This window comes from Amblyomma mixtum, chromosome 4 (assembly GCF_055824585.1).
Source record: "Amblyomma mixtum isolate Tamu chromosome 4, ASM5582458v1, whole genome shotgun sequence".
Classification (NCBI taxonomy): domain Eukaryota; kingdom Metazoa; phylum Arthropoda; class Arachnida; order Ixodida; family Ixodidae; genus Amblyomma; species Amblyomma mixtum.
In genome coordinates this window covers 117,458,941-117,470,681 of record NC_143015.1, presented here as the reverse complement: position 1 = coordinate 117,470,681, position 11,741 = coordinate 117,458,941, and the positions used below count along the sequence as shown (strand labels likewise).

Genomic DNA, 11,741 nt, shown 5'->3' with positions numbered 1-11,741 from the left:
TGGCTAGTCTCTCAGCGCGGGTTCGTGCCATCGCTTCAGAGGCAAGAACAGCAACTGCTACGAAAGTTGTCTCCTTCACATATTGTCCGCTCATCTTGTAATCGATCCAGATGAGGCATGCTGCAAGGCCCGAACAAAAAAACAGGTGCGGCAGAAGGTGTCACTTATGTTGACAAGCAGGTCTCCAGATGAGTGGAAGCATTGTTCTTCGTGGCTACTAGACACAGCGTGGTGGGATTATTGGATAGATGGTATTCTCAATATTCAATGCAGTAAAGTATATTTACTTTCATAGCTTAATAGATATTTAAACCAAAAGAAGTAACCCGTAGACATCACCGTCTGAGATTTTGAAACGCATTTTTCTGAAACAAGACTGGAAAGAAAACTGTAAAGGTATAGATATAATTTTTTACACGCCAGGTAATTTTATGTGCTAACAATTGTTTTGTTTTCTCCGACAGTTGTTCTACCCAACAGTTGTCGCAGCCGGTTGCAAAGGAAGTGCCAAAACATCAAAATGAATTGTCTAATCCTCAACAAGACGCCAGTCTGCTTGGCAGGCGACTGAGTCGGCTCACTGACGAACCTCGTCGTAGCTGAAATAAAAACCCTGCGTAAAGCCTCCTGCAAAAATCGAACGTGTTCTTGAGATCGCATGAAAAGTGCTGGGTATTTTTATGAGAGGCCAACTTGATACTCTTCGGTCCGTGGTGCTTGATTTTAGCCCATATCTTTACTTTTGTGCACTGAAATTCTGCGTTAGTTAAGGAGGTCATGGGGAGCGAGGACGAAGGAAGTCGGTGCTTTTTTTCTGACACATGTAGCCTGAGCGCCCAGTGGGAAATGATCGCATGACTCCCTTGTCGCGCAGTAACTTGTACGATATTTTGCAAGGCATCATCAATTCTTCCCGTGTGCTAAACTGAAGTCATAACGAGTATCAGGCGCTTCTATGGTGAACCAAAGCCCTATGGCCATGACGAGTGCTTTCAGTACTGAGGATGGAGCCCAGCTCCAGCTTGCACACTACGGATTCGGTTAACCATTGTCGTGTCTTGAAATAAAGGCTGAAGTTAGGGGCTTCTCCTACCAAGAAATGCAAACAGTGATGTTAAGTGGTCAGGTGGTTTTCAAGCCATGTCTCAAGAAGAAGTGACAACTTTTTCATCTCAGACTTTTGATCTCTCGTGGCATTTCAAGAACATTAGTCACAGTCGCACTCTACCGGGGACGCGTGCCCACGCAGTTGCCTCGACACAGAACGAATCTTCGAATCAAATGCAAACGATGACGAATACAGATATGATTTTTCTTATTTCATAAGTTATGCAACCTAAGCGTGATTTCAGTGTACATTTATTTGTCATCATTTTTTCTGAATTGAGCATCTTGGTGTAAGTAGAGCTGGAAGATTTAAAACTTGTATTGAGGAAAGAAACGGCACAGTAACTGCCTCAATCTCGGTTGACACCTATATCGAGCCGGGAGGGAAGATGTAATGGACGACATGTAAGACGGAAGGAAAAACTTCGGGGTGTTCTTAACCATATTCTGAAAGAAGAAAATGCGACGTTTCTTGCTGCGGTGTCTACAGATGTGCGTTATATCCTGGCGTTTTTATCGTCGAAACACCGGTTGGAGCCCATTGCCTATAATGGTATGCATTTCCCTACACCCTCTGTGATGTTTGAGTACCTTCCATTGACTTATCATATGGGATTAAATTAATCCTACCCACTAATCTACCTTTATTTCGCCAACTAATTTCCACTCATCAATTTTTCCACCAAATAGGTCTAAAGCAAACCTGTTTGGTCTGTTTTAAAAAGCGCTAACCAGAAAAAAATTAGGCAGTACTTAGCTTCAGTTATGCTTGATTTGACGGCATGGCTGTCGCAGTTCGCGCACAATGCACTGGGAGCACCATGATAACGGTGGAGGCGTTCGGCCGTCCACGCACTGCCTGTACGGAGGCGGAGGAGGAGACGGAAATCGGCGCGGTTAAAACTGCCCGCAGGAATGCGGAGGCGAGGGTTGCCGGCTGCGACGCGGGCAACCCGCGGCTGCATCGAAAGGTCAAACGGTGGGCGAGGAGGCGAAGCGCGCAGTTGTAGCGGTGATGAGAGGGCGGCGCACATGCGCAGTAGCGCGCGGGTGCGTCGAACGCTGCGCGTGACGTCACTCGGTCGCTCGGTCGCGCCATACGGCATACGCAAATCTCGGCTGCGACCCTCGTAGTGAAGCAATTCGTTTCAAAAAGCGGCACTATAACTTTGCCCAGTATTTGGAAATGCGAGCGTAGCAAGCGGTAGCCGAATACAGAGGGCACATAAGTTTGCTGTAATGAGGTGGCAGGGAGCTCGGGCGACAAAGGTAATAGTGAGTAATTCTAAGCAATCGGTTTAATCTTACCTAGTAAAGACTAGTAAAAACATCTGTGAACAGAAGCTTTGAAGAAGTTCAGAGAGATAATCGTCCGAGCGATGAAGTAAGGAGTAAAATTAAGAAAAAGTAGAGAAACGGTTTTCAGGGGAATTTTATTTTTCAAGCAACTAAACTGCAAAAACATAAAATGTTAACGATTCTTCAAAACCGAGGACTGCTCTCGTTTATTTGAAGCCAATGTGCACGTACGAGAAATAGTTGAGCTTAACAGAACTGAAATTCGTCAATTATCTGACAGTTGTCATTAAGACATTGATTTATGGCGGCGAGAATGCAAACTAATTGCATGGGTGTACAGAACGAGGCATTTCGCGAAAGGAAGTGACGACGAAGCTGTATTTTGGTCGCAGTGGACTCTAAGGGCAGCGCAGTGTCTCAGTTCACCTACCGCCAATATGCGTGCTAACGCCAACTACCCATAACGCTAAAAATATCAACTAAACTGCCAGCTTGCATCTATGTAATACCCACTAATATGCCTATGCCGGCAGCCTATACGAGTAAAGTGTATCTTAAAAATAGTAAGTATATGCTCTAACCTTAGTCAGTCAAGGAAACTGCTACCACTAAGTACAAACCTCACCGCATCCAAGCAGCAGCAAACGAAAGCTAGACACAATTCTAAGAATATCCGTAATTTAAACGAAATTCGGTCCAATCCTGGGCCCTTATACTGGTTGTATGCGACAATCCCGTCACCAGCTCAGCAAACGATGAAGGCTAGACGACAGGAGTGTGAGCCCGAACAGACTAACTGGAATTAGGAACAGTGCTAAAGACATTTTCAGGACAGGCCCCCAGGAGTACCAGGCACCGTTAATGGGAGTTACATATTTGTAGCCGGCACCCGATGACACGAACTTATGCTCAGAGCTCTGCAAGTGTTCTACAGCTACGCTTCCGAGCGAAAAAACGTTCATGAGTTAAGAAATTTTCTACAAGAATTATAAACTCTCAGTACCTCAACAAAAGACAACCCACATGTCCACAAGACGAAAATGGCACGGAAAGAAGTGCTTTTATTGAAATGAGACAGGCGTAAGGTCATCCATACAGAGCACCGACTGTATTCCTCTCTTCCAAACAGGCTGGGCACTCTAGTTCATGTTGGTGAACACAGAAGTCTTGGCACTTGTCATCTTATCCACTGTCGGGGGCATGCAGGTGGCACAGTGTCGGCAGGTGATCTATTCAGTTCGCTAGACACTAACACCCGCAACCGAACTAAGGCACATCAGTATTGCATACATAACTCACGCATCAATGTTTGCATTGTTTGTAAAGGATTAAAAAAAAGCTGCAATGGAGAACAGGCGCTTCATCACTGCCGCAGTAAATATTGATGGCCGGTATTTTGGAGTACTGTAGCAGTAAATCCCGTCGATCTTCTTCATCCGCTTCCTATATAATGTATTCGCACATGACGTACATGATTCGCTGCACAACGCGCGAAGAAGTCGTCAGTAAAGCCAGTAAAGCTATGATTAGCTGCTCACTATGAGAATGTTGGAGACAACACAGCACATTGGTACTTCCACACTGCACAATGAGTTCAATTAATTAAATATATGCAGTTATTGGAGCACACAACAATCGGAATTTCTGGGCTTTCTTGTGTTCCAAAAGACACCTGGGAGTGCCCCTATATCACACTGGCCAAAAGAAATACTTTTACCAGTGAATGATAATAATTTTATGTAACTGCCAGAAGGCGGCAATATAAAATCAAATCAGGTGTACCCCTGAACATGACCGCAATGAACAGCAGATATTAAGAGGGATAAAATGAAGTTCTGCGCAGATTTACAAACGCCAGCTATAAAAATTTTAACCATTAAGTCTAGAAAGAGGTAAGGTGTTTTTCCACGCAAAAAAAAATTAATTATCGGCAAATAGAAATCAAAAGAAATCAAATTCGAGAAAAGGTATAACAATCGGTTGAGATAAACAAATACACTACACTAACCAACATGTCTACTACACCCGCGACACTTCGGCGGCAAAATTCTCAGGGTAGCCACTTATGCCACCGGACACAAAAAACAAAATCACGAATGAGATCTCACTGAACTATGAGAACTAAAAATGTCTTCTGTAAGGCACGGTTGCCCACAGTGTTGTCGAATTCCACACTTTTGTCCAATGCACACCACCAAGTTCCGGAAATTTCAGTACCATGGTTTTCTTACTTCAGCTGAGAGGCGGTGGTGCAGGTTCTTCCGATTCTGCGCAGGGCAAAAGAAAAACAAGACGCTTTACCTACACGCTACGTTTAGTCAAGTTGGTTGGTTGGTTTATGGGGTTTAACGTCACAAAGCGACTAATGCTATGAGAGACGCCGTAGTGGAGGGCTCCGGAAATTTCGACCACCTGGGGTTCTTTAACGTGCGCTGACATCGCACAGTACACGGGCCTCTAGAATTTCTCCTCCATAGAAATTCTAGCCGCCGCGGCCGGGATCGAACTCGCGTCTTTTGGGTCAGCAGCCGAGCACAATAACCGCTGAGCCACCGCGGCGGCGTTTAGTCAAGTTAAAAGCAAGCAATGGAAAGAACAACAGGTGTTATGCGCACGAGAAGAAATGCCAGGTCACATTGCATTCGTTGTTGCTAGAAGAATTCCTATGGAGTGCTAGCGATGCGTGAGTGACCACAAATGATGCTCTGAATACGAATCCGTGAACCTGTAGACCGCACCCTACACAGCACGTAGAAGGCATAACCGCTTAGACGTGATCGGTGCCCATTAGCTATATTAAGCAATAACAAAAAATCCAAAAGCATAATGATTAACACCGAGCAACAAAGATCCGTGCTGGTGTGCCAGCTCGGCGCAACATAGGCAGCTTGAAGAACAATTGTCCACTTTTTTGCCATTACCAGAATGTGGAAGAAGCATATATCAAAGTACTGAAATATCTCTATAAAAGCAGCATAGTCCTGAACACAGGAAGTAAAATGATTCCAATAAGAATGGGAGTCAGGCAGGCAATCCAGCAAAACTCGAAGCATTTCGGCAGGAGGTATCCTGAGATATAGGTTAAGAAGATTAGGGCTTAAGAATTATGGAGAATACCATTCTCAGCAGGAATTAGATGATGGCCTTGATGCCCTTTATGAACGGGCATATTGAGTCGCAGAGCAGACTCAGTATGCGCCGTTTAAATGTTACTTAAGTTTTGTGAAAATATTACATATTTGGCAGTTTGATAGCATGCAGTTCAAAGAGTACGCCATATATTTTTATAAACTGAAAGGCAATGGTAACACGCGGCAACAAAAAACTTTTGCGACGAGGCTATTTTTATCTACGTATTAGTTTCAGGGGCTTGTCTTACCATCAGATAAAATAAGTAGTACTGTCGTGAACGGCCGCGAGTCTGGCGTAGAATGTGGACATAGCGAGCGCCAGCATCCATCCGGGAATGCCTAGAACCAGGTACCACCAGACGCTGAAAAAAAAGCTAGACTGGGAGAAGAGAAACAACGTAAGCGTCGGTTATTTACGGACAATAAATGACCACGGCTGCCATATTGGCGGGAGCGCGCAGAAATTCTTATTCGCACTGTATACGCAGCACAAAGCTCAAGTTCTTCCTGACGTTTCTTGCAAAATTCGTATTACCTTTAACCCAGGGGTCGAACGCAAGGACCGCCGGCCGCATGCTGTCTGCACGCCCCCAGAACATTGCCTTTGTTTCGAAATCACTTGCCAGCTTAGCGAGTTAGTATTACAAATAGATTTGTTTCCGAACTAAAATACACCATTACGTCTCGTCCACTGATGGTACTCATTCTTTGTGGAAAAGACAGTCAGCTGCCTTTAGGCGGACACAAGGAAAAAGACGCCAGTAAACCCTCTATCGTTTTCATTCATAAGTCACATTTTTCTTTTCCAGGGTAGATGACTGTGGTACGAAGCACTGTACTCTTCGAACAGTTGTCTTCGAGGCGTACTAAAGTTGCAACTATCCGGAGTCAACGCAGAATGGACGTGCCGCATTTATGTTCTACGAATAGGCGCGTGTGCTATGGAGCAAGACTTTTCGGCCGATTTTGGTTGGAAAACAAGCGCTGCAGAGGAACTGACTTAAAAATTTGCGCCATTGGTCTCTTAACTGCCGCCTTTGTGTTCATTCGCATCCGATCTCTCTCAGGACTTTGACAATCTAAAAACAGCCAGTCACTCACCATCAGCAGCTAGGGTGCATATTATGGCGTAAAAATAAAAAATCAACAACTTACCACCTTCCCTTTATACCTGAACATGAGTCACTAATTACTTTCCGTGTCGTACGAGGACGTACTAAAGTGGTAATAAAAGGCATGGAAGATGCGCTTCTCAGTAGCCTAGGGAACATGTATTCTGCAACTTGACCAATTACCCGCCGCTCTCCGCTCCAACAACCATGTCATATTATCAATACGGTGGAACCGCATTCCAAATAGGATACGGGCAACTAACAAAGAACCTGAAGACCTTAGGGTTAATTTCGCATTGCACACAAAGCATTCCTATGTGAATAGCCCGGAAAGAAGGAGTTTTTTTTTTTGTGCTGGGGGCCGGTGGAGGGGGGATAATCGTTGCTTGCAGGACTTCTCAAGTTTTCGCCATCTAAACAAAAGCCGGCCAACGGATGCCCACCTATCATTCATTTCCATTCTGTTAGGGCTCACTGTCAGCGAGAAATGTGAAACTTTCCCATTCCTCATTCCCAAAAGCTCGGAAAATAAAATAAGCCAGATTTGAGAACTTTCGCTACACACCTCAATGACGGCTGTACACCCGAAAATGCAATGACTTAGAGCAGCATGAAAAGCTTGTGTTCGTGCTTAAATGTTGTTTCTCATCGTTTTAGTCTGCAAGTTTTGGCCAACGGAAAATACGAATTTCAGGCCGATTGGTAATGTAGAAAAACTAAGAAAATTAAGTTGGCAGCACATTTGCTTGTTTTCTTTCATGCATTCAGAGAGTACAACTATTTGCCGAGCCATCTAAGCATTCCTACATATTCATTAAGCAAACAAGGGAAGGGGAATAAGGGGCTCGTTACAAATATGACAGAAGCCAAAAGCCACAGAAACCAAGGGGAAAGGGGGATTTTTTTTAAATTTATTTATTTATTTTGTGGTGTTGATCAATTTAGAATATTACTGAATATGTTATCGCTTAAAGCTAATTGATTAGAAAAGCAGAAGAAAAAACAACCACATGCCGCCGGTGGGATCCGAACCCACGACCTATTTTGTTTTGGATTGAGGTGTGGACCTCTTAAACCAGGGCATCATTTCTTGACCCACTTGCTGGTTCAAGCAATGAAGCTCCACATACCGCGCACTACATACTTCGTTTCTTAGAAAGGGTTGTACCTCAATTGGTTTTTTCTCAATCGCTGTAACGCTCTTGGGAAACTATGCTAAAGCGCGTCACCACGGCAGATGCCAGCCGGTGACAGTTTGCTCTAATTTGTGTTTCCCTTCTGCATAATTTTTCAATATTTTCTATAGCCCTTGTGTCAATAAGAACATAGACGTTTCCAGTGAAGTTCCGGGTGAGGATATTCCTGTCGAAGGCTTCAACAAACCGAAAGTTTTAAGATGAGAAGATAAACGGTGTTTTGATCCTCGACGGGGACAGTGGAGTTTACTCTTTCAATCGCCGGACAATGTGATGTGTTTAATATCCTGATAGACTGCGTCTGTGCCCAAAGAGCGCATTGTGCGGTGCAATTTCATGTGCTGCAATTGTGACTGGTACGTTGTATTGACTGCAAAGGTCCGTGGCTACCAAGTGGCTCAACTGAAGGCGTTACTCGGAAAGCAACAGAACCTTTCCCTAATGCCTGCCAAAACTAAGTGTAGGTAGGTAAAATGAATATTATTTCTCGTTTAATTACAAAACCCGTGAACCCGTGTGAAAACCCGCTTGCTTGAAGCGGCTGGCACTATCCGTCCAAACATATGAAAACATAATTCGAATACATAAGCCTTTAACCCCAAACTGCTGCGGAGAGATTAACAGAAATGAGCCCAGACATTGAAAACGCCTTGAAAAACCTGTGTCGGGACTTGAATTCTTTTCCTCTCCTCATTTCAGAAAGTACTGAGAATGTAGACAACGCCCATTGCACAATTTTCATTACGAGTGTAGATGAGAATCTGAAAGGGACAGAAGAACTACTGGGCTTGGTCCCGATAAAAGGCACATTTTTAGGAGAAAACGTCTTACAGGGCTCGAAGGAGCTGAACGCACCAACTTCATTGAGATCAGATGGTTTGTGTCGGAGGAGCAGTGCGCCCTCGCGAATAGAGCTTGCATGGCTCGGGATTACCGAATAGTTTCCAGCGGTGCACTGCATCTTGCAGCAAGACACAGAATACGAAATCTGAGATGGGCATTGTGTTTCGCGCAGTGAACTACGTTTAATGTAGCTCAACCACCACTTATCCACCTCTTAATTGCAATCCTACACCGCATGTACGTGCGCTTGCTGAGCCTATGAAAAGTACTGAAGGTATTGTATGACCTCATCGAGGAAATTTACAGCTTTCTGAAAGAGAAAAATCAGCGACTTGTGCAGTAGCCAAAGAAGGGGCTTCATTCCCTTGCATTTATCACATATACTCGGGATCAACTGAACATAATGAATGTTAAATTTAAATGAAATGAAGCAATTACAAAGAAAGTTAGCATGCATATGTGTGCATATTGGTGGAATTACTACTCTGGCAGTGCCAGGAAAAAGCGAACATGCTGGACCACTAAGTCAGCAGCCAAAGCGTTGGCCGCGTGGCGAATGTCCAGATTACCGGCACCAAAGCTCTGACAAACATGTTAATCCAATAGATAGTTCTGAGCAAATGTAAAGATCTAATTAAAATCACTGGAACTTACAAACAGCCTGACGGCTCCGTCGCAAAACGTGTCCACGGTGGTTATGTAGAGGACGTAGATCGCGTGGCAGTCACCAAAGGAATCGCGTAGCTGCATAAATGAGCCTAATTAGGAATACATATTATTATGATAACAGCCATTTCATTTCGAGGTAGCCTCTATGAAGAGGAATGTTTCCAGTTACTCATTTAAGGAAGACTGGTCTTGTTTAGTCCCGTGCTACAAAGAAACTAAGGTGTTCAATGTTTATGCTCTCAGCGCGACATTCTAACTCATTTTCAGTTAGCCGCGTTCAGTTGGAAAGTCCCAGCCTGGGTTCTCTAGCACATCGATTCTTGTGAATGCTCTGAAACTTAGGTTCAGATATAAGTGGAGTTCATCAATTCTGCAGCTCTGCTTTAGGTTAATCAGAGAAAATTAAATAAGGAGATTAATGTAACGCTTAATAGGTGCTCTGGTTGTACTAAAAGATAGTTTGGTTTCCCAAAAGGCTATGAAAAATAATGCTATTTAATGCTTGATGCGAACGTTAACTTTATCTGATCATGTAATAAAACTTACAACACATTAGGTGACGCAAAAAGGCAACACATAGCATAGCACACATTAGCCAGCTTAGCAGCTACAGATCACGTGTCCTCATTTGGTGTGTTGTCATAATTCCCGATTGAACAGTTGGGACAAAATTAACTCCAAATAAACTCCGCACACATCAGAGAAAACATAAGGAGGAATCAACACTGCCCAGTGTTGCCTTCGCTCATCGCCGTCGCGAACAAACGCTGTTTTCTTCAAGCCAAAAACTATCCACCAACCTGCTACACCATTCACCTTTTTTCACAAACCGGAATACTGGAACTGTTGTGTTAGTTCTTACGACTGAATCTGGCAGTCATGCTACACACCATGGTGACTCACCTGGGACCTGGCGTGCCCAAAGAAATTCTCCATGTCCTTGCCGTAGCCGGTCTTCATGTCCTCCATCTTTCCGATTAGCTTGTCAACCGACTGTCCGAAGCTCGCCTCTTTCGTGCCCCAGTCGGCCACGTTATCGCGTACGTACTCCTGCGTTAAAGGAAAATGTTGAGCAGGTGGATATTTGGGAATAACACGCTCCGAAAACGTACAGCGGGCGTTTTTTTTTTGTGTCTTGTACACAAAAGCCAAATCAAGAGGTACTGTTAAATATTAGCACCTCATGTGAAATATCTAGCAGTTTCTAAATCACCTCAAACCCGTGAGTCTAAACCGACAACCGGGGAGAGTTTTTCCTCTAAAATTTTCTGTATTTCGCCGGTAGAGAGCGTCCACATTGCTGTCACTTATATTGCACACAGACCAACATCTAACAGCGCCTAATGTTTGCGCGGAGTGGGTGAGGGAACAAACGCGGGTTAATGACATCTTAGTTGAAATCAAGAGGAAGAAATGGGCTTGGGCAGGGCATGTAATGTGAAGGCAGGATAACCGCTGGTCCTTAAGGGTAACGGAGTGGATTCAAAGAGAAAGCAAACGTAGCAGGGGACGGCAGAAAGTTAGGTGGGCGGATGAGATTAAGAAGTTTGCGGGGATACAGTGGCGGCAACTGACACAGGACAGGGTCATTTGGAGAGACATGGGAGAGGCCTTTGCCCTGCAGTGGGTGTAGTCAGGCTGCTGATGATGATGATGATGAATGTTTGTTAAATCCGAAGCGTTTCTTGTTTCCCTGCCATTAGTGGTATCCAGCAGCTCCCCTTTTCTTGAAGCTCTCGTTGTGTGTCGCGTGAAGATAATTTTGGGTGCCTCATTTAATTAGGTAATATATTGGGCTTGTTTCTTGTGGAACAACGCCAGATAAGGCATGATGAGGATCCAGGTTTAAGAAAGGAGGACCACGATGCAGAACAATAACGCATTACTGACTGATGGTTGCGTGTTGTCTTCAGCATGTTACTACGGACAAGTGGATGCAATCTTTTTGGACAACGACAATATATCTCTGTCTCTCTCAGGACAGCTTGAACTTTGTGTCGCTCCAGAAGCTGCATTTATTGCGCAATCCTAGAACTTGCCACTATTTTTCGTCCAAGTCTTTTTGCACTTTTGACGCCCAGAACCAAGGATGACCAAGTCACCTCCATGCCCATGACTGAAAATGGGGCCTAACCATCAAGATCTGCGGTGAATATTCTCTCCGGGGTTAACTCAGTTTCACTCCTAAGCTCGCGGAGGCCATCCCTCTATTTCACATTTTTCATCTTGGAAAAACTGCACTTTTAATGCAGGGATGAGGAGAGAGATTTGGCATTGAAACTTGGATCTCTAAACACACAGGCCTAACCAAATTTGTTTTCAGTGTGTATGTAAGGTGCTCCTCCTACGCCCAAATTTCGTAAACATTAGCCGCGGTTAGTGTG

General features: G+C 44.3%; 1 protein-coding gene across 1 annotated transcript; it reads right to left on the bottom strand.

Moving 5' to 3' along the window:
* Nucleotides 1–4,609: 4,609 nt before the first annotated feature.
* LOC149348052 (uncharacterized) lies at nt 4,610–10,360 on the bottom strand. Its single transcript, XM_089585726.1, has 4 exons — nt 10,261–10,360; nt 9,343–9,432; nt 5,786–5,916; nt 4,610–4,673 (listed from the first exon to the last, which is right to left on the bottom strand). Exons 1-3 carry the CDS (start codon nt 10,324–10,326, stop codon nt 5,788–5,790), a joined length of 285 nt encoding a protein of 94 aa, XP_089441852.1. The 5' UTR covers nt 10,327–10,360; the 3' UTR covers nt 4,610–4,673; nt 5,786–5,787.
* Nucleotides 10,361–11,741: the final 1,381 nt, after the last annotated feature.